General features: G+C 45.1%; 1 protein-coding gene across 3 annotated transcripts in view; it reads left to right on the forward strand.

Annotated features, from left to right (window-relative positions):
• The window catches only part of USP47 (ubiquitin specific peptidase 47), a 62,089-nt gene that overhangs the window by 19,054 nt on the left and 19,916 nt on the right, over window positions 1-23,119 (forward strand). For 2 of the 3 annotated variants that reach the window (XM_066583550.1, XM_066583552.1), the window contains 10 exons: window positions 731-826; window positions 907-1,059; window positions 3,256-3,420; window positions 3,518-3,646; window positions 14,982-15,058; window positions 15,522-15,577; window positions 17,035-17,147; window positions 17,217-17,321; window positions 18,832-19,039; window positions 20,108-20,223. In XM_066583550.1, coding sequence (XP_066439647.1) covers window positions 731-826; window positions 907-1,059; window positions 3,256-3,420; window positions 3,518-3,646; window positions 14,982-15,058; window positions 15,522-15,577; window positions 17,035-17,147; window positions 17,217-17,321; window positions 18,832-19,039; window positions 20,108-20,223 — 1,218 coding nt within the window. The remainder of the gene's footprint in view (window positions 1-730; window positions 827-906; window positions 1,060-3,255; window positions 3,421-3,517; window positions 3,647-14,981; window positions 15,059-15,521; window positions 15,578-17,034; window positions 17,148-17,216; window positions 17,322-18,831; window positions 19,040-20,107; window positions 20,224-23,119) is intronic. The other variant, XM_066583551.1, reaches the window with a different exon arrangement.

A 23,119-nucleotide genomic window follows, 5' to 3' on the forward strand; every position in this document is an offset into this window, starting at 1 on the left:
TGGAATCGGCACGTGACGGGGCGGAGCTACACGGAGCCGGCATTCTACACGAGCGGCCCCATAGAAGACTGCAGAAGACCCGGACTGCGCAAGCGCGGCTAATTTGGCCATCGGAGGGCGAAAATTAGTCGGCTCCATGGGAACGAGGACGCCAGCAACGGAGCAGGTAAGTAAAAAACTTTTTATAACTTCTGTATGGCTCATAATTAATGCACAATGTACATTACAAAGTGCATTATTCTGGCCATACAGAAGTGTATAGACCCACTTGCTGCCGCGGGACAACCCCTTTAAGGTCCGAATTCTCCGATGCGACGAGCGTCTATTCACAAGCATGTCGATCCGTGCCCGTTACATTTTTATTTACATGGGCTGAGAATCTCTTATGGGAACAGATGATCTTTCGTCCCCATAGGCCGCTGTATCGCTCCCTATTCACACCTAGATAAGCTTTTATGCTGGATGGAAGTCAGCAGTTAGCGAATGAATGAGCATATTTGCTGATTCCGTCATCTGATCGTTGGCCCATTCACACAACCCAATTGTAAAGCAGATAAGTAGCCGGACCTTATGGCGATTAGGGAGTTTGATTTGTCCCATCTGGAGAAGGCAGGTTGAATAATAGTCCTAATTTAGGGAGTTGCCCCCTTTACAGTTCCCTATTTTAGAAGTTTATGTTCCCTTCTGCCCATCGTGCGGGGCTCGGGCTAATCTTTCTCATCCATACCAGGAAGAAGCTTTGCATGCCTTCATTCAGCCGGAGACCCTGGATGGTCCTAACCAGTACTTCTGCGAGCGCTGCAAGAAGAAGTGTGATGCCAGGAAGGTGAGGCATCCGCAAGCGTTACAGTAAGCCGTACGTCTCTCCGCCACAGAACTTGGGAGTGATAACTTTACCTCCTACAGGGCCTGCGGTTTCTGCACTTTCCTTACCTCCTGACGCTGCAGCTGAAGAGATTCGACTTTGATTACACCAGCATGCATCGCATCAAGCTGAACGACCGCATGACCTTCCCCGAAGAGCTGGACATGAGTCCTTTCATCGATGTAGAAGATGAGGTACGGTTTTTGTTGCGCTTCATGTTTTCACTTCTGACCGAAGTTCTACTCTAACGACGGAGATGAGACCAACTTCAGATCTCTGTGTAACTCTCTGTATGCTGCGATCAAAGCGCACTGTAACTTACATGGGGACAGCACAGGCCAGATTTATCTTGGATCGCTTCACAAGTAATCCCTGCGATGTGGTCTATACCTCGTATGAGTAGATGAGCCGGGGTCCACTGCAGGACCCGGGGCTTTCTGCTCAGGATGCCTGCTTTTAGCCCCTGTACCCCTAAGTATATAGGTTAATGTACTTTTGCATGCACATATATAGATAATATAGAAAGAGTTAAATATATAAATGAATGACAGCATTATTCTGTAAGATCCTAGAGAATCCATTATGTGGCTATAATTAAAAATGTAAACACTATTTTTACACTGTTACAAATGAGGGCTTGTTCACAGCATTTGGGGAGCAAGAAAACTGCACCCCTTGGACGAATGGACCTCCCTAACTGTAATTGGGTCTATTCGTTTTCCGTCCAGCAGTCCGGCATCCTACTGGACGAAATAGCGCAGTTTACTTTTTCTAGCGGGAACCAGAGATGGGGGTTTCGAATGGAATCTCTGCCGCTGATGTGAGTGAGCCATTGTATACACATGTTGGATATCACCATACCCATAACTGTGAATGGAGCCGCGATCTGCATGTGTGAACACCGCTGCATTCATTTCAATAACATGGATAGAAATCAATGCGCTCGACAGTCTTCCTCTGTTCCATACAAGTGAATGGATTGGTGGTCACATGTTCCCATCGTCGTGCCATTCAGATGAAGGACTTAGGTTGCCCTGATGGAACCACCAGCGATCAAATAGCGGTCAGACCCCATCAACTAGACCTTTTTATGGCCCACCCCTGGATAGGGGATGAAGGGTATTGGAGAGAAAACCCTGTTAAGACTAAACCTGTTCTTCAAGCGGTAAATGTAGGTTTAGGCAAAAGGTTAGAAGACATTGAGAGGAAACAGACTGACTGCTTCTGCGTTCACAGTTCTACATGATATGACCACATTGTTCTCACATGGCCAAGAAAATCGCATGAGATTTGTTTGTTGCGAAACGCACAAATATGAACCCCATTCTTTTGAAAGGCGTCATACATGAGTGATTTCCCCCACCCCTTCTCCAGCGTGATGCGGGAAACAAACCGCTGCTATTTTTAACGGGGCCGACAGCACCGCACTGTGTGTGATGCAAGGTTTCCCACAGTGGATATCGCAGTTACTCCCATTGTTTTCAATGGGTAAACCTCACATCGCACGTGGTGCGATGCTGGCGCCATTGAAAACAATGGGAGATGCTGTCCGCCACGGCGGAGAATTGCTACTTCCCCAAAGTGATCCGTGGCGGTTTTGCTATATACATGCCTCGCATCCGCAGGGAAACTGCATGTTGGCGAGCGCGATATCTGGCGATCATTCACGGTTCATATATTGCGCTCGCCCGTGTGAAGTTGCTGCTCTGTTCATGTTCTCTTCATTGACTTTTACTTGGTCATACACAAATCCATGTTATATCTGATCAGTAATTTACTCTGGATTGTGAAAAAATGAACTATAGTTCCCATAAAGTGAGTTTCGGGTGGTATAGTTTCTCCTTGAGTGGAGAAGGAGTTAGAGGGTCTTCTACATGCTATGCAATGCTTCCTGGGGAAAAAACATGCAAATAAGTGATGGAATAATCTTTCATAGCGCCACCTGTTGGAAGGTACCTGTCCTATTGCAGCATGACCAGGGATTTAAGCCACACCAGAGTACCCATGCCCAGAACGGTTGTTCTGTGGTTCTCGCGCCTCACCAGTGTCCAGTAGGGTTCTGCTTGGCTGGGTGAGAGGCCATCACTATGAGTCCATCTGGGTAAGGTTTCTTCTTTTGAAGAGCACCACGAAGGTACTGGGAGTCTTGGACAGGCCATGCAAATGAATGAGGAAATACTCCTCCACACCGCCACTCATTTGCATGGCTTTTTCCCATGGAACATTGCATGACTACATAAGACTCCCTGCCGCTCACATGGTGCTCTCCACAAGGACAAACCTTGTCCAGATTGTGTCATGTGCCGGTCCGTCAGAGGATCGCTGCCGATGTGATGAGAGCCGTCAGTAACGGTTATCGCTCCCTTTTTGTCTTGTTTCATCTCCTCAAGAAGTCCCCTCAGACGGAGAGCTGTACGGACAGCGGGGCAGAGAACGAGGGAAGCTGTCACAGCGACCAGATGAGCAATGATTTCTGCTCGGATGACACCCTGGATGAAGGGATTTGCCTCGAAAGCAGCAACAGCGTCGACAAGCCAAACAAATCACCGGAAAAGGTAAATGGAGGCTGACAAGCTGGAGACGGGGATGACAGCGGGGCCGTGCGGCGCTGCGGGTGAGGACTTACATGGATTGTCTTTCCTTTGTTCCTAGAATTCTTTGTATGAACTATTTTCTGTGATGGTCCATTCGGGCAGCGCCGCCGGCGGACATTACTATGCCTGCATCAAGTCTTTCGCGGATGACCAGTGGTATAGCTTCAATGATCAGCATGTCAGTCGGGTGAGTCCGCAATCGGCTGCAGTTAGGAAGTCTATTTGTGCATTAGATCCTGCGGCTATATTTTACTGCAATGATGGGGATTCGCACACTAAGGTTATAGATGGTACGTAAAGCACAACGTTCCTGGCCGCTGGACATCATCCATTAGGCCGAATGAGGCAGAATACTTCCACCAACCGATCTCGCTGCCAATCTACAGCAGAATCCGCACATGTGCATTTTGCCCCATGCATTGAGTTTCTGTAGTCCATGTTGAACGTCCACAGGATTTCCATGACATATTAAGCAAATCCCACGGTTCTTCAATTTGCCCATACTGTCAATAATGGTTCCTCTATTGGCTGTGCGCTTACAGACCAGCATTTCTAACACCAGTCTTAATATTTCACCCGGCGCATAATGCACCTAATATATGAGGAGGCATCACCATTCAGAAGTCCTGGCAGCTTGATGCCCAGGCTGTGAGTGTTGGTGCCCGAAGAATGGCTAGTGATGCTGCTGCCTCTGATTTGGCTGCAGCCGTCATGTAGTGGTGATTCTAAAATAAAGACCGTGGGACTGCAGCTCTGAGGACAGGAAAGCACCGCTTATTTTGGTTTAAGCCGTTTACCTGTCAATAAAATATCTATATTGTAACTGGTGTGAGAGTAGAGGCCCGTTTACACACAACGGCTATTGCTCAAAATTCATACAAACGAGTGATATTTTAGCTTCACAGTAATGATTATCGCTCACTTTCGCTCACTTGTCGTTCGCGGTTGTCTTAGCTGACTTTTTCAGTCTACTTAAACCTTGTTGGCACTCGCTGGTTCTTGTCCTGTGTGACAGCTCTCCGCTCAGCGCTTCACATAGGAAGCCGGGAACAAGAAGCCCGCGAGCCGGCGGCAGGACTTGGAGTTTGAAAGCTCTGCATGAGCGCTGATGACATAGCGGTGATGTCAGCAGTCGTGCAGTTGCTGAAGACTGTCGGCCCGTGTAAGAGAGCCTTTATTCAGCGGTTGCCTTAGCATATTATTCTTCAGGGTTATTACAATCCATTTAGAGACTCCTAAAAGCAGTAAGAAAGGGGAACAAGATTACGTGGGAACTGTTCAAAGAATGAGGATTTTGTCTCCCAAAGTAACCTTAATAAGGAGAGACGACGACAAAGCGTATCCCGACAGCAGCATTCACAGGGGGGAGAAAAATAACAATGGGATTACCTGAAGAGAGAAGCCCAAAGATTCATCTGGGGACTAATTACCACCTATAGTCTACATCTGTTTATCCGTATAATATAATTAAGAAACATTGGCCTATTGTAACACAAGACCCCCAGCTGGCAAAATGAATCCCATCAAATCCACAGATAATCTTACGAAGGGCAAAAACTCTGAAAAATTGTCTGGCACCGAGCAGATTAACCCCTTAGTGACGGCCCCATTGCCTTTTTACGTCCCGGCCTGCTGGGCTTAATTCCCAGAGGATGTAAAAACATGCCTCCTCTGGGAATGCAGGCTCAGGACGTGATGGCTCCATGCTGCCAGTTACCGGAGGTAGCCGACAGCATGGAGCTGTCATCCAGGGCCACGGGACCCCACCCCTAGTCACGCGATCGCCGGTATCCACAGATACCGGCGATCGCGTTAAGTTTACCAAAAAGTTGAAAAAAAGTTAAGATTTCAGCTCCCCTTACGGATCGGATCTGTAAGGGGAGCTGAGAGTACTCACGCCCTGTCCTGAGCGCCATCCGGCGTCTTAGTTCTCCCCGGCCCTGCCGCCGGCGTCTGCGCATGCACAGAGAGCCGGGAGGCCCGGGAAATTTAAAACTCCCTGCTCCCGGCTAGTATGAGTAGCTGAGAGCAGGGAGCGGCTCCCGGTCACATGATTGCTGCTATCCAATGGATAGCAGCGATCATGTAAAAGTTAAAAAAAAGTTGAAAAAGTGTAAAAAAGAAAAAAAAGTTTTTCATCTCCCCTCATGCATCATATCTGTGAGGGGAAATGAAATTAGGTACCTAAAGCCCCAGATTTTTTCGCGGACGTTGCCTGGCTTCTGTGCACATGCCCGTCACCAAAATGGCGGCCGCAGGCGCAAACGCCGCAGATTGGCGGGGTAATTTTAAATCTCCCCGCACCTGGCTACTAAATGTTGCCACGAACCTGGAGATTTCATGGGGTGCCATGGTACGCGTTTCCCAATCACGTGATCGCCGTTATCCAATGGATAACGGCGATCACGTAAAAGTAAGAAAAAAGCTTAATTTTCACCTCCCGTCGCGGATCGGATCCATGAGGGGAGGCGAAATTACTTAAATAAGGCCACCAGCAAGGTTCCCTGACGGGATCCTTATCCGCGGACCTTCCCCCAGTTTTGTCGAATGCGCTTGTCGCCAAAATGGCGGACGCAAGGGCAGAAGCTGGGGAGGGCAAGAGGAAATTTAAAATCTCCTGGCTACTAAAGATAGCCAAGAGCTTGGAGATGACACAGGGGGGCCGCGGTGAGCGTCTTCGGTCACGTGATCGCCATTATTCAATGGATAATGGCGATCACGTAAAAGTTAAAAGACAGTTAAAGTTTGACACTCCGTTCAGTTTGGGCCCCGTTGTGCATCCAGACAGAAGATTAGGGCCACAAGGGGTATGTTTCTGGACACGGGACAAATGAAGGTATCCATTTTGGGGTGAACGTCTTCATTCCTATGTATGCTGTACAAAAAAAACTATTTTTAAAATGACATAATTGCCAAAAAAACAATCGTAATTTTTTCCTTCTGCTTTGCTTCGATTCATTTAAAAACGGCAAAGTCAAAATACGCAGCACACCCCTAGATGAATTGTTAAGTGGTCTAGTTTTTAAAATAGGGTCATTTCTGGGGGTCTCTATCATTTTGGTCCCTCAATGGCTCTACAAGTGAGCAATGGGGCCTAAATCGCCCTAAAGCAAAATGTCTGTTCTGAAAACCACCGGCTGATCCTTTCATTTTGGGCCCCGTTGTACATACAGACATAAGATTAGGGCCACAAAGGGTATGTTTCTGAACACGGGACAAACGGGGGGATCCATTTTTGGGTGAAAGCCTCCATTCACATGTCTGCTGTCCAAAAAAAACTGTTTTTAAAATCACAATTGATTTAAAAAAAAAATTGTAATTTTTTTACTTCTTCTTTGGTTTGATTAATTTAAAAACTGTTGGGTAAATATACGCAGTACACCCCTAGATTAATGTGCTAAGAGGTCTGGTTTCCAAAATGAGGTCATTTGTGGGGGTCTTCCGCGTTTTACAAGTGAGCAATGGGGCCTAAAACGCCTTCAAACAAAATGTCTGATCTGAAAGCCACCGGCTGCTCCTTTCGGTTTGGGCCCCGATGTACATACGGACATAAGATTAGGGCCACAATGAGTATGTTTCTGAACACGGGACAAACGGGGGGGATACATTTTGAGGTGTAAATCCTCGTTTTCATGTGCACTATAGAAAAAAATCCTCTGTTTAAAATGACGTATTTGCAAAAATATGAAACTTTATTTTTTCTCCTCTAAATTGCATTAATTCCTGAAGAGAAACTGTTGGTTCAAAATACTCCTGACCCCCCTCAGTGAGTACATTAAGGAGTGTAGCTTTTAAAATGGGGTTATCTATAATTCTGACACCCATGAGCCTTTGCAATCTTGGCTTGGTGCAGGAAAATAAAGTGTTCCTCAAAATGTTAATAATTATTGTTAAATTTGTACGTCTCCTAAATGGTTAAAAAAAAACAAGTTTTTCTAACGTGCATTAAGAATAAGTAAACTGATGGAAATATATATCTTAGCAAAAATTTGTACAGTATGTTTGCACATATTTGAGATATTACAGTTGAAAATGTGAAAAAATGACATTTTGTGTGTGTGTGTGTGTGTGTGTGAGAGACGTGCATGTAGCAGAGCTGTGTGTGTGAGAGACATGCATGTAGCAGAGCTGTGTGTGTGTGAGACGTGCATGTAGCAGAGCTGTGTGGCGCCACCAGAAACGCTGATACTATAATTTCCTAATAATCCTTATCAAAGTAAAGAAAAAGCCTTCCCCCTCTTTTATCAGCTGACACAAGCGCTAGATAAGGAGTCTGCCCACCTTCAACATATTTCCCATTATATGTACAGTGAGTCCCCAGCTAAAATACTGAAAAGGTGCAACAACCACAAAATGCTGGATTCATCTATATATATAAAATTGAATGTATGCGTCTGTCTCTGTCTGTCTGTCTGTGTGTTTGTCCTTTATGCGCTACTACACAATTCATCTAATCGCCATGAAACTTTGGGAAGTTGTTGAGTACACTCCTGGAAAGATTATAGGCAAAGTACATTTATGCTACGATAAATGGCGTGCGCGTCGTCGACAGTTACGCCCCCCCCCCCCCACGTAGATCGTTCAATTTCTATCATTGCCACTAATTCTCTCACTTCCCAATGTCGCAGAAACAGGAAATTTGGCCCGAGCATTTATTATGTCATAAATAGGAAAAGGTAACGGGTCCCAACTCGATTATTCAATTCTAAGCGCCAAAGAATTAGCATCCAAATTTTACGTATGGAATCTAATTGTCTCACTTCCTGATATATAGACATACATTCATTTATGTCTGTTTGTCCTTTATGCATTACTACACCATTCATCCAATTGCCATGAAACTTTGGAAAGTTGTTGAGTACACTCCTGGGAAGGTTACTGGCATAGTACAACTATCCTACGATAGGTGCCGCGCGTACGAGCATCGTCAACAGTTATGCCCCCCAGACAAAGATCGTTTGATTTCCATCTCAAGCACAAAAGCAAAAGGCATTACGAGCAACGGGAGGCGTGTTCAACTACAAAATGATGTATCCGCCGAACGTTTCACAAGACAATTGCTGGAAATTGAGAATGCTGAGGTAAAATGAAACCTGTGCTGTGATTGGTTGCAATTTCTTATACTGCTGAGGTAAAATGAAAGCTGTGCTGTGATTGGTTGCTATTTCTTATACTGCTGAGGTAAAATGAAAGCTGTGCTGCGATTCGTTGTTATATATTATACCACTGAGGTAACATGAAAGCTGCGCTGTGATTGGTTGCTATATATAATACTGCAGAGGTAACATGAAAGCTGCGCTGTGATTGGTTGCTATTTTTTATATTGCTGAGGCAGAATAAAAGTTGCGCTGTGATTGGTTGTTATTTCTCTTACTGCTGAGGTAACATAAAAGCTGTGCTGTGATTGGTTGTTATATTTTATACTGCTAAGGTAACATGAAAGCTGTGCTGTGATTGGTTGTTATATATTAGCAACGCGCGACGGGTAAGCTAGTCTATATATATATCTATATATATCTGTGTATATATCTATATATATCTGTGTATATATATATATATAATATAAAATTGAATGTATGCGTGTCTGCGTGTCTGTCTGTTTGTCCTTTATGCGCTACTACACCATTCATCCGATCGCCATGAACCTTAGGGAAGTTGTTGAGTACACTCCTGGGAAGATTATAGGCAAAGTACATTTATGCTATGATAAATGGCGCGCGCGTCGCCGACAGTTACGCCCCCCCCCCCCCCCCCCACGTAGATCGTTCGATTTCCATCATTGCCTCTCATTCTCTCACTTCCCAATGTCGTAGAAACATGAAATTTGGCATGAGCATTGATTATGTCATAAATAGGAAAAGCTAATGGGTCCCAACTGGATTATTCAATTCTAAGCGCAAAAGAATTAGCGTCCAAATTTTACGTACGGAATCTAATTCTCTCACTTCCTGATGTCATCTATATATATAAAAAGGAATGTATGTCTGTGTGTTTGTCCTTTATGTGCTACTACACCATTCATCCAATCACCATGAGACTTGGGGAAGTTGTTGAGTACACTCCTGGGAAGAGTCCTGGCATAGTACAACTATCCTACGATACGTGGCGTGCGAGCATCGTCGACAGTTTTTTTTTTTTTGTTTTTTTTTAAACTCTCTTTATTTGCACAAATAAAATGGTACAGTACAGACTACAATGGAAGTTGCCAATCATATAACCTTCAGCGTATTATTTGTGTTCTGTACATTGAAGAATACCACAGTAGGGGAGTAATTTTCTTATTGAGAGAAACATGCAAGATTCTCGGGTATTGTATTCAGCGATTGCAACTGTAAACTTATTATCTGAAATTGGGGATAAAACAAAACTAATTAAACTAAAACGGTCTGTGCTGGTCTTGTTATTTCGATTTAAGGTTATATTGGTCCAGTGAGTAATGTGGAGTGTGTGTCTAGCCAGGGGCCCCAAATTTTTTGATGTTTGTCTGGGTTTCCCTTATTTTGATATATGATTTTCTCGTAGGGGATTATGGCGTTTACTAGTTGGATCCATTTTGCAATTGTTGGTGGTTCTGCGGCCATCCAGTGCATGGCTACTGTTTTTCGGGCTAGGAATAATGCCTCTTTAAGAAATATGCACGTGTATTTTGACCATGTCTCTTCTTCTAATAGGCCGAATAGAATTATTTTGGGGTCTAAGTTTATGTTGTATGGGGGTGTTAGAAGTTGGTTTGTGAGAGAGACTACATTGGACCAAAAGGTCTTAATGTACGGACAGTCCCACATCAGGTGCCAGAAGTTCGCGTCTGGTTGACGACATCTGCGGCAGGAGTTCGAGTGGTTGTTTCCCATTTTAAATAGACGGCTGGGGGTGAGGTATGATTGATGAATAATGTATAATTGAATCAGTTTATTATTTATGGCAGGGGAGACTGACAGAGGGGATTCCTCTATTTCCTGCCATTCTTCAGGTGTCAGGGATGGGATGCGGAGCTTCCATTTATTGAAGATTGGGAGTGGGTTGGGGCCCATTTTGGCTGAGAGTAAGTGTGTATACAATGTTGAAATTAAGCCCTTGGGGCCCTGTGACTTTAGAATCCCGATTGTAGGGTATTTTGAAATTTGGGTCGAGGCCGGGGGAAATTGGGTGTTTAACGCATGTCTCAGCTGGAAGAACCTAAATAATTGCAGATGTGGGGATTGCAGCTTCTCGCGCAGCTGGGTGAACGTAGGGAACGTTCCATCCGTGTATATGTCTCCCACTGAAAGGACTCGGAGATTGATCCAGTATGAAATGTCTGGAACGGAGTGTAGGGCCGCTAAGCCAGGGTTATCCCAAAGAGATAAGTCCGGCATCACGTCTCTGTATCTCTGAAGTGATTTAGTCTCTCCATACACTAAGCGCCAATCTGTGTAGTGGTAGAATTCCTGATGAATGTGTGCAATCTGGGAATTCTAAATAATTTAATAGATTATTGCCTGTCACTTGCATTGCTAAGTATTGATCTGCAATAGGCATCTCCTGGTTTCGGAACCACGACTGGATATTTCGTAACTGTCCTGCCAGGTAGTATAGCCGGAGGTCTGGTACGGCCATTCCTGCATGGTCTTTTGGCCTTTGTAGTGACAAACGGCTCAGTTTGGATCGGGTGGAGTTCCATATAAATGATGTGATGAGTGAATTGAGGGATTGGAAGAAACGTTTTGGGACCTGGAGTGGCATGTGTTGTAGAATATATAGGCATTTACCGTATATACCGGCGTATAAGACGACTTTTGAACCCCGAAAAATCTGCTCTGCAGTCGGGGGTCGTCTTATACGCCGGTAATTCAAAAAAAAAAAAAAGTGTAAAAAAAAAAAATTCATTACTCACCTCCCCCGGCGTTCTGTCGCGCTCCGGCAGGCTGTCGCTCGCTCCTCGTCCCGGCGCAGCATAGCTTTCTGAATGCGGGGCTTGAAATCCCCGCTTCCAGAAAGCTAATACACACGTCGGCAGCCATGACAGCATTGAATGGCTGTGATTGGCTGAATCACACCCATTCAATGATGTCATTGAATAGTGTGATTGGCTGAAGCCACGTGTGCTTTAGCCAATCACAGCCATTCAATGATGTCATGGCTGCCGGCGTGTGTATTAGCTTTCTGGAAGCGGGGATTTCAAGCCCCGCATTCAGAAAGCTATGCTGCGCCGGGACGAGGAGCGAGCGACAGCCTGCCGGAGCGAGCGACATCCTGCCGGAGCGCGACAGAACGCCGGGGCAGGTGAGTAATGAATTTTTTTTTTTTTCTCCACTGAATACCGGCGTATAAGGTGACAGTTGGGGGGTCGTCTTATACGCCCCGTCGCCTTATACGTTGGTATATACGGTAGGTTGAATCGCCATTTTAACCAAATTTATGCGGCCTGCCACTGATAGCGGTAGTTTAGTCCATTTCCTGAATTTATGTCTAAGGTTTTCCTGTAAGGGTACAATATTATCGTCTATGGCATTATGACAGTCCCCAGACATAATTATTCCTAAATATTTAAACTTGGTGACTACGGCCAGATCATATCTAGATACCCAAGGGTCGTTTTTGGGGTTGAGTTCCGTATAAAGAATTGTGGATTTGATCCAATTTACGTATAGTCCGGAGAGTTGGGAGAACTTGTCTATGTGGTTCATAGCTCTGGAGAAAGAGATATCGGGGTCTGACAGGAAGAGTATAGTGTCATCTGCGTATAGGCCTACCTTACTTTCAAGTGTTCCCCATTTGATGCCCCGGACATTAGTGGAGGATCTCAAACGGATCGCTAAAGGCTTCTATGGCTATAGCAAACAGGGCTGGGGATAAGGGGCATCCTTGGCGAGTACCTTTTGAAAGCGGGAATTCGGCTGAGGGAACGCCATTTACTACTACGTTAGCTTTCGGGGATTTGTATATTGTGTTGATCCATTGTTTAAATTTGGGACCGAATCCGAAGCGGGTTAAGCAGGCCTCCAGGAAACTCCACTCCAGGGAGTCGAAAGCCTTTCACATATCTAGCGATACGAGGGCCCAGGGCATATTATGCTGTCTGCCTAGTTGAATGGCTGTCTGAACTCTGCGAATATTGATCGTAATGGATTTCCCTGGCATGAAGCCGGTCTGATCAGAGTGTATTATGGATAGGATTACTTGGTTTAATCTGGTGGCTAGGATTTTTGTTAGGATTTTATAGTCTACGTTCACTAGGGAGATGGGGCGATAAGAGTTACAATCTGTTGGGTCTTTATCGGGTTTTAGGATGACTATGATGGTCGCTTCATACAGGGAGGGAGGTAGGGATTTTTCCAATGAGGCGTGATGTAGGGTTTTGTGCAGGAGTGGGGTTATTAGTTCGTTGTATTTCCGGTATATTTCTATTGGGAGGCCGTCGGGTCCGGGGGATTTATTAAGTGCCATGTCTTTAACTGTTTGTTGGATTTCTTCCAGCGTAATTGGGGCATCTAGAAATTCCACTTGTTCCGTGGTGAGTGTTGGGAATGTCAGGTCTTGTAAGTAATTAAGGACTTCGGAGGGGGTTTTGTTTGTGGAGGAAGTGTAAAGGTTTGCATAGTACTCCTTGAAGCAGGTTGTTATAGATTGCGCATCGGTGAGTTCTATGCCCTGTGAGTTTTTTATTTTCAGGATCGTGTTGGCTTGGTTTTCTCTTTTGATAAGATTTGCCAATAAGTGGCTAGATTGATTGCCTAGTTCAAAGTAGTGTTGTTTCATTAAGAATAGTTTGCGTTTAGTTTTGACGTATACTTGTTTATACAGGCGGGTGAGGCCGAGCCAGTTTGCTCTATTGGCATCGGTGGGGTTAGAGATGTATGTTTTTTTCCACCTCCAATGTTTGGGATTCGAGTGCTTTATCTATTTCGTAAGTTGATTTTTTTTGATATAGGATATGGCGGATTTAAGACATCCTCTGAGGTATGCCTTAAATGTATCCCACTTCAGGGCATAGTGATTGCCATCGTGGGCTTCCAGGAACATTGATATATGGGTTGGTGTTTGATCATTTGCCTTCAGGAGTTTAAGCCAGAACGGGTGTGTTTTCCAGGCAGGGATGATCTTGGTGTTTGGAAATGTTAGAGTTATTAGTATGGGGCCGTGGTCCGAGATGCCCCGTGGGCAGTGTACTATATCAGATATGTGAAGTACCAGTGTTGGGGAACATAGAATGTAGTCTATTCTCCACAGTGTGTTCTGGCCTGCCGAGTGGCAAGTGAATTCGAGTGTCTGGATGTCTCAGACGCCAGGGGTCTATCCAGCCTACACTCTCGAAGAGTTGTTGCATGGGGGAACCATCTGTGGTATTAGGTCTAAGAGGTGGGTGGAATCTGTCTTTGGTTGGGTTCATAACTTGATAGCATCGTCGACAGTTATGCCCCCCAGACAAAGATCGTTTGATTTCCATCTCAAGCACAAAAGTAAAAGGCATTACGAGCAACGGGATGAGTGTTCAACCACAAAATGATGCATCCGCCGAATGTATCGCAAGACCATTCCTGGATATTGAGAATGCTGAGGTAAAATGAAAGCTGTGCTGTGATTGGTGGCTACTTCTTATACTACTGAGGTTGCATGAAAGCTGCGCTGTGATTGGTTGTTATATATTATACTGCTGAGGTAAAATGAATGCTGCGCCTCGATTGCTTATCTATATATATTTAAAAACGAATGTATGTCTGTCTGTCTTCGCAGCAACGCGCGACGGGTAAGCTAGTTGTTAATAAAAACAGGGGAGTTGATCTTAGAAGTACGTCTGGTGCCCTTTAAGAAAAGGCATTGTGCCAACAACCACTTTTTTCCCCCTACATTTATTTTAAGAAAGGGCACCATTGTGGAGGCTGTCTATATACGGTCATCTAAAACTGGTTTGCTGGGGGAAGTCGGCACAATTATGCGATTACTATATTTGCATGTTTATAAGATTAACTCTTTCCAATCCACTGTCTGACCTCTGAAGACATTATGATTTAAGGCTGTACAGCTCCAATGTTGGAAGACGTTCATTGGGGTTGTCTTACTGTATATTGCCAGCCTCTCCGCTGTCGGAGCCTATCCAACGTGTCACCTCATGCAGTACTGGCTTTAGCCAGCATATAGCGCCATTGTATAATGCCAGAAAAAGTAAGCCCCCTAGGAAAACCAGGATACAAATTGGATTGGAAAGGGTTAATGTATTCATGCGTTACTTGCAAAATGGTTAGCAACAAAAATTCTGCATGCGGTGTTGGTGATTGGACAGCTGTGGGGTGCCGTCTGACACTAATTGGTTAATGCTATTCTTCACTTCTCTATATAAGTGATAACACAGTAAGTGGCTTCAGAGAAGCTCGGAGCCGCGGTTCCACCTTTTCCGTGTTGTCTCAGTACTTCAGTGCACTGTATAGATAGTTGGGCATACCTGGTTGACGAGGCTTCGATACCCCTTGAGTATGGCCTCAATTAGGAGATTACGCCAACACCGGCCGCCCCCTGGAATAAGCAGACCGGTTTTGTTTTCACAGATAACTCCAGAGGATATTAAGAAAACCTACGGAGGATCTACAGGAAATCGCGGTTACTACTCCAGTGCCTTCGCTAGGCGAGTGCATCTTGTATTCCCTTTGTTGAATAGTTATCTGATTGCAGGTCACTTAGCTCTTCAGGGGGTCATTACATAACATTATTCCCTATCTGATGGGTGGGAGGTCTGACCGCTAGGACTCCCACCGAGCCTGCGATCATTGGGGGTCATACGACAGAATATGGATAGAAACAGTAAATGGCTTCGTAGGCAAAACTAACCTTAAACCTCCGTGATCTCGCTGGTTGCAGTGATCACATGCCGCACACAATCCTTGCATGTAACCATTAGCTGCAGTGCTGGTCAGCGGGGTTAGTGCGTCATGGCTGTGGCCTAGAGGCCCGTGGAGGACCACAGAAGGTGAGCGTGCGCGCCTGTTTGTCATCTTTAGTAATTTGTGGCCATTTATGGACCGTAATATGACAGTAACGTGTATTTCAGTCGTGTACTATATTTTACAAATCTGTTTATTCCCCTGCAGTTCCACTAACGCATATATGCTAATGTACCGTCTGAAGAACCCCGCTAGAAATGCAAGTGAGTAACCGTCATAGCGGAGTCAGAATAATCTACCAATTATCCTTTGTTTTTCTTGTGTAAAAATAATATACATATGTCCACCTCTGAAGTCACTGTGTGCATACATAACTTATCCTGTACTGATCCTGTATTCTACTCCAGAGCTGAACTCACTATTCTGCTGGTGGAGTCAGTGTACATACATTACTTATCCTGTACTGATCCTGAGTTACATCCTGTATTATACCCCAGAGCTGCACTCACTATTCTGCTAGTGGAGTCACTGTGTACATACATTACTTATCATGTACTGATCCTGAGTTACATCCTGTATTATACTCCGGAGCTGCACTCACTATTCTGCTGCTGGAGTCACTGTGTACATACACTAATTATCCTGTACTGATCCTGAGTTACATAATGTATTATACCCCAGAGCGGCACTCACTATTCTGCTGGTGGAGTCACTGTGTACATACATTACTTATCCTGTACTGATCCTGAGTTACATCCTGTATTATACTCCAGAGCTGCACTCGCTATTCTGCTGGTGGAGTCACTGTGTACATACATTACTGATCCTGTACTGCTCCTGAGTTACATCCTGTATTATCCTCCAGAGCTGCACTCACTATTCTGCTGGTGGAGTCACTGTGTACATACATTACTTATCCTGTACTGATCCTGAGTTACATCCTGTATTATACCACAGAGCTGCACTCACTATTCTGCTGGTGGAGTCACTGTGTACATGCATTACTTATCCTGTACTGATCCTGAGTTACATCCTGTATTATACTCCAGAGCTGCACTCACTATTCTGCTGGTGGAGTCACTGTGTACATACATTACTTATCCTGTACTGATCCTGAGTTACATAATTGTATTATACTCCAGAGCTGCACTCACTATTCTGCTGGTGGAGTCACTGTGTACATACATTACTTATCCTGTACTGATCCTGAGTTACATCCTGTATTATACTCCAGAGCTGTATTCGCTATTCTTTCAGCTTCAGAGCGGAAATCTTCCAGTACGTACTTTTTTGTTTGGCCACATTCTGAGAAGTTCTTTTTGCCACAGATACCATACAGTCACAGGAGAAGCTGCCACCCCTTCTCCCTGCATTTTAGAAGCTCATCTCAACTTGTGACCAAATACCTAACAGACTATTTCCAATAATAACCAGCAGAACTGTGATTTCAGCTCTGGTGTAAGATTGTAATTTAGTTTTAGGGGTGTTTGTCGCCCTTCCAGTGATAGGGCTAATGTTCGCGCTGCACTTTAGCTTGCAGGTTCAGCCCAGCAATTGTCGGGATTATTAAAGCCGTATTTATATAATTAAGCCACAGTCCAAAGACGATGAGTGTAGATACACTGTATGGTGGCGCCCCGCAAGCTGAAGTGAACTATATGAAAACAAAATGAGACAAACGTGAATTGTCCGGTCACCCATCCTGTGCTTCACTTCTCAGGGTTTCTGGAGGCCTCCGACTTCCCGGAGCACATCAAGAGTCTGGTGCAGAAAGAGAAGGAACAGGAGGAGGAGGAGAAGCGGCAGCGGGAGATTGAGCGCAATACGTGTAAAGTAAGTCGCCGCTTGCAGGGATGAGCGTTCTGTAGGAGCAGCCAATGAAGCTCTTCCCTTCTCTTCTAGCTGAAGCTTTTCTGCATGCATCCTGTCAAACAAATCCTGATGGAGAATAAGCTGGAGGTCCACAAGGACAAGACCATGAAGGAAGCCGTGGAGATCGCGTACAAGGTAGGATGGTCAGCCCAATGTCTGGGTGGGGCTATGAACTGTTCTCATACCGCCACACAGCGCCGAGTGTCTCCAGGACCGGCGGTAATCAGGAGATGTAAGATGGTGGAGCCGTGCAGTAATGTGATGGAAGAATTGCGCACGTGTGTTTGTTTTCCTGCCCTTTACTGTAAAGTATTGAGTAACTTAGAAATAGTTAAAGATTAACCCCTTCCTGCCGCCTTTTATTTTTCTTTCTTTTTTTTTCTTCTCCCCGCGCCACTTTCTAAACATCATGACTTTTTTCCCATTTTCCGGGCTTCCTTAGGATGAGTTGTATCCTTCAGCGGTACATTTAACATCCAATATAATGATTTGGGAAAACTTTAACAACAATTGTAAGTGGGGCGAAATGGATAGAAACGTGAATGCACTATTTTTGGGTGTTTTTACGGCATTCTTGGCGCAGTAAAAAACGGCTTTATGTTCTGTTGGTCCGTAAAACTACGGTGATACTAAACTTTATATAGCTTTTATATGCTGTTGCGTAAGAAATAAAAACTTTACCGCCGTCGTTTGACTCCCATAACTTTTTAAATAGCTTTTGTCGCTGCGGCTGTGCGGGGGCTCGTGTTTTGCGAGGCGACCTGTAGTTTTATTGGTACCATTTTGTGGTGCAATGTCTTCTTATGCACTGTTTTTTTCTTAGACTGGCATTCTATGAAGACATGCCACAAGTGATCCCTACGTCTAGGTTTCAATGAGAGCTGTGCTTGCAGTTACATGCGCCGGCCACTACACAGAGATCAGCAAGGAGACTTGTGTTCCAACCCCTGTGTATTTGCATCGCTGACAACATGCGCCCGCTCAGCTGATCGGTCGGGGTACCTGCTCCTCTATTGGCCCATTTTTTTTCTCTTGCGATTGATCACATGACTACCAGGATGCCGGTGATGAGCGGCGTCTGATGTTGGGTCTTGCTGAACTCTGTACAGCCCGAAGAGTGACAGGAATCGCTATAGTGAGGGAGATTCCCCCTGTAAAGGCTTGTTCACATGAGTGTTAGGATACTGTTGTGCAGCTCTGTTCGGGGAACTGAAAAATGGTGAAACTCAAAGTCCCACATTCTGTACCTGCTGGGCCCAAACTGTGCTGGACGAGCCCCATTGACTTTAATGGAGTCCATCTGGATTCCGTTACGTTCTCCCTCATTTTCCAGGACAAAGTAGCGCTGCTTGCTACCGTTTTGGGGTACGTACACCCCTTCACCTACAACCCCAGGATGTCTGTTTACAGTATGTGGCCATGAAGGGGTTGAGGGACAGACTATAATAACAGAGGAAAAATTCAAAAACGAAAAAATATTAAAAATTATCTCCCCCCCCCCCCCCACACTTTTTAAAAAAAATTTCTATAAAAATGAAAAAAAGCCACAATCTTCTCGACAGTAGCCAACCAAAGCACATGATAGCCATTACACGGATGCATGCTGTACCTGTGGTCATCGCAGCTTTGACCCTTTCTGTTGCAGATAATGGATTTGGAGGGGGTCGTTCCACTGGACTGTTGCCGACTAGTGAAATACGACGAGTTTCACGATTACTTGGAGCGATCTTATGAGGATGAGGAAGATCGGCCAATGGGACTCCTGCTTGGGGGCATCAAGTCCTCCTACATGTTCGATCTCCTCCTGGAAACAAAGCGGCCAGACCAAGTGTTCCAGTCGTATAAACCTGGAGGTGAGCGGTCGGAGCTGTATGGCATTGGCTGCTTTCTGCCTGTCTTTGCTATGTTAGGAAGGAAAGCCTTGATGGGAGTGCGAACAGGAAGCCAAAGCTACTCATACGGCTTAGGTGGCTGTTGAGCAAATGTTTGGCCTGTGTTAAGCTTGCCTAATACAGATCTATCCTGACTTTTAGGTGGATATGCCATATCTTAAGCTGTAGCCTCTATTGCCCCCAGCCTGACTTATGCGGTGGCACGGGCTGGTCAGGACTTGAGGAAAAAGCCCTGCAAGCTTTGTTACAGTTTCTGTAACTCCCTTAGAAGTCAATGCAGGTTTTGCTGTACTACCCTGTTTGCATAACCCCCTTTGACTTCTATGGGAGTTACCGAAGCTGCATAGCCCAACCGTGCAAAGTAGTTTGTCATCCTGGCCACCTTATTTAAGGTACCTTTACACGGGGCGATTATCGCCTGACTAATCACTGCAAAGAGCGATTTTAGGAAATAGTGTCCCCCTGTACACACGGCTGCCAGTGAGGTGCTGAGCTAGAATTCGCTCACATGTCTGAGTCCTTGGGTTTTGAGAATGCAAAAAACCAAGCGGCTGTTGGCTCATGTAAACAGGCAGAACATGGCTGAACGACTGCCTGTTGGCAGAGAATGGTGCTGGGTGGCCGCAACAATGTCTGGCTCGCTCCACCTCCGTTCTCTAATCGACTATTGCTTCTGTCTGATGGCTGTCGGGTGCTTAAAGGGACCTTTTACAAGGGTCTTCCCAGCGCGGCCGCGTGCTGCCCAGACAAGCCCACCCCTTTAATGCTTCAACAAAAAAGAAACCGATGAAAAACAGACAGTTTGGACCACAAAACACAACAGTATCGGAGCCAAAAGAACTGTCTGTATTCTTCATCTGTGTTTTGATCCACGTTTTCACACCCAAGTGTAAAGTAGTCGCCTGGAACTTCTGCCTGAGCCGATATTTGAGATTTGGCGGCATCCCATAACGTGGTTCCTGCTCTGTTTGTCCTCTTACATGCCCGGTCTGTAATGTTTCCACTTTTTGTCTTGTCTTTCGTCTCCAGAGGTGATGGTGAAGGTCTACGTGGTGGACTTGAAGACTGAAACCATCGCTGCTCCCGTCAGCGTTCGCGCCTATCTCAGTCAAACCATCCAGGAGTTCAAGCAGCTGATCTCAAAGGTTGAGTGCGAATCTTACAGGGAAAGGATTCTGCTGTTTTGTCTTTTTGTGAAGAATATGATTTGTGGTCCTAAATATCTCCATTAATATAAAGTTGGATTCTTCCAGTTGTCGTAGTGTAGGGCCCTGTGAGGTCATTAACGTGCTTGACTTGTAATACCAAGCCTGGCCACTGCAGTGGGAATGGAGTTGTTTGCTCCTTTCAGAAATTGGCTCCATGCACAAACGCATTGGCCCAGAGAACAGCTAATCGGCTTGTGTTTCTGGTGACACACCCCTGCTGATGATCTAAGGATTGGCCATCAGTAGAAGTTTGGAAGGTGTCCGCCACCTGGAATGCCACTAATTCACTCTTTTCTGCGTGCGCTCATGCATTAAGCTGATTTCTGCAGGAACCAGGCGGCTCCATTGCCACTACAGAAGCCAGACTTTATATTGCTGGCAAAATTCCCATTCAGTTCAAGGCCTGCAATACCAAGCCTGGCCACTGCAGTGAGAATGGAGTGGTCTGCTTCCTGTAGAAATCAGTTTAGTGTATGAACACACCAGCCCAGAAGATAACTTATTGATGTGGGTCCCGTGCAGCAGACCTTCGCCAATCTACTACTGATGACGTAGTCTTTTATTATGTTTTTTGTTTTTACCTCCTCACGTAACCCCCTTAGTGATGGAGCTTTTGGTTTTTTTCCATTTTCATTTTGTTTTTCCTCCCTTTTTTAAAACATTTTAACTCCTTTTCTTTATCCATCGACTTCACTGTATGAGGTCTTTTTTTGCACGACGGGTTGTATCTTTTAATGGTACTATTTAATGTGACATATAATGTACCGAAAAACATTTAATAAATTCTAAGTGGAGAGAAATGGGAAAAAAAAAACAAAGTTCCGCCATCTTTCGGTGCGTCTTGGTTCTACGGCGCACAAACGGCAACAAAATGACATGATAACTTTAGTCTACGGATCGGTACTATCACTACGATACCAAGAGCGTGTGTGTGTGTGTGTGTGTGTGTGTGTGTGTGTGTGTGTGTGTGTGTGTGTGTGTGTGTGTGTGTGTGTGTGTGTGTGTGTGTGTGTGTGTGTGTGTGTGTGTGTGTGTGTGTGCAAAATTTTCTCTACTACTTGGTTTTTTTTCCCAAAAGGTAAATAATTTAAAAAAATAAAATTCACCATTTTCTGCGCACAATAACTTTTATTTTTCCGTTGACATAGTTGTGAGGGCTCCTTTTTGTGCGGTACGTCCTGTTTCTGTTCGTACCATTTTTGAGTACATATGACATTTTGATCGCTTTTTCTAGCATTCTTTCTGTCTTTTTTTTTTTTTTTTGGACAACGTTCACCGTGCGGGGTAAATAATGTGTGACTTTGATCGGATTTTTACAGACGCGGCGATACCACATATGTATTTTTGCTTTAGTCAGATTCTTTTATTCTAAATATGGCAAAAGGGTGTTTTTTGTTTTTTTTTTACTTTTATTTCTTTTTTTCCCCCTAAATAGTAAAACTTTATTTTTTATTTTTTACATTTTCTTTTTGTAATGCTGTAGCATTACATCATACTGCATTCTGACAGGCAGTCTATCAAGCCACCCCACGGGGATGTTCAGAAGGCCCCCGACTGCCCTGACACCCGCACAGCTTCCCCGATCTCAGAATTGACCGCGGCATTTAAAGGGTTAGCAGCTCCAATCGGCCGTGTGGCATGTTGGGGCTGTTGCCCGTGGGTGTGGCTGTAATAAACAGCTGACACCCACGATGTATGGAGGGAGATGGCAGCGCCGTCTCCGTCCATACACATCCGGCAAATGGCAGGACATAAAAACCCTATGGGGCCGTCACTAAGGGGTTAAAAATCCTTAACTTTTTTATCTTTTTGTTTACATCGCTACATTAGGGCTTGTTTTTTTTTTGTTTTTTTGCAGGCCAAGTTGTATTTTTCAGTGATACAATAAGGCCTCATGTCCACGGGGAAAATCAGATCCGCTGCAGATTCTACATGGAGAATCTGCAGCGGGTCCCTCCTGCCCCGCGGACATGAGCGCCGAAAATAGCAATTTAAAAGCATTTACCTATCCGTAGCGGCCGGCGAAGATCAGCTGTTCCTCACGGCCGGATCTTCATTTTCGGCCGGCGGATGAATTCCTGACGCCGGCGGCACGTCGTCGATGTGCCGCGCGCATGCGCCGGCACATCCGCCGAGCCGAAGCAAGGGAGATGCGGCCGTGAGGAAGAGCAGAGCTTCGCAGCCCGCTGCGGGTGAGTAAATGCTTTAAATTCCTATTTTAGGTCTCCCGCGGATCCGGACGGCTTCCATAGGCTTCAATAGAAGCTCGCGGGAGCCGTCCCCGCGGGAGACCCGCACGAAAATGGAGCATGGTCCAGATTTTTTCATGCTCCATTTTTTTTTAAATCACTTTTATTGACGATCCGCGGGTATTTATGTACCCGCGGGTGGTCAATGCATCCCTATGGGATGCGGATCCGCATGCGGGAGATCCGCTGCGGATCCTAAATCATATTTTCCCCGTGGACATGAGCCCTAATTCTAAGTGGGGTGAAATGGGGAAACGGCAATTACGCTTTCTTTGGAGGAGGGGGGGGGGGGGGGGTCTTGTTTTCTCGGCATACACACTGCAGCAAAAAAAGACCACTTCGTTTTGTGGGTCAATATGATTTTGATGATTCATAATTTATATATAGAATTTTGTTTGGTTTTTGCTGTACTATTTTTAAAAAGTAAAATATCTTTAGAAAAGAATTATTTTTTTGCTGCCGCCTTCGGACCGCCATAACTTTATTTTTCCGTTGATGGTGGTTTGAAGGCTCCTTTTTTTGCGGGACCTCCTGTAGTTTCTATTGGTTCCATTTTGATGTCACGTGACCTTTTTGATCACTTT

This window comes from Eleutherodactylus coqui, chromosome 11 (assembly GCF_035609145.1).
Source record: "Eleutherodactylus coqui strain aEleCoq1 chromosome 11, aEleCoq1.hap1, whole genome shotgun sequence".
Classification (NCBI taxonomy): Eukaryota; Metazoa; Chordata; class Amphibia; order Anura; family Eleutherodactylidae; genus Eleutherodactylus; species Eleutherodactylus coqui.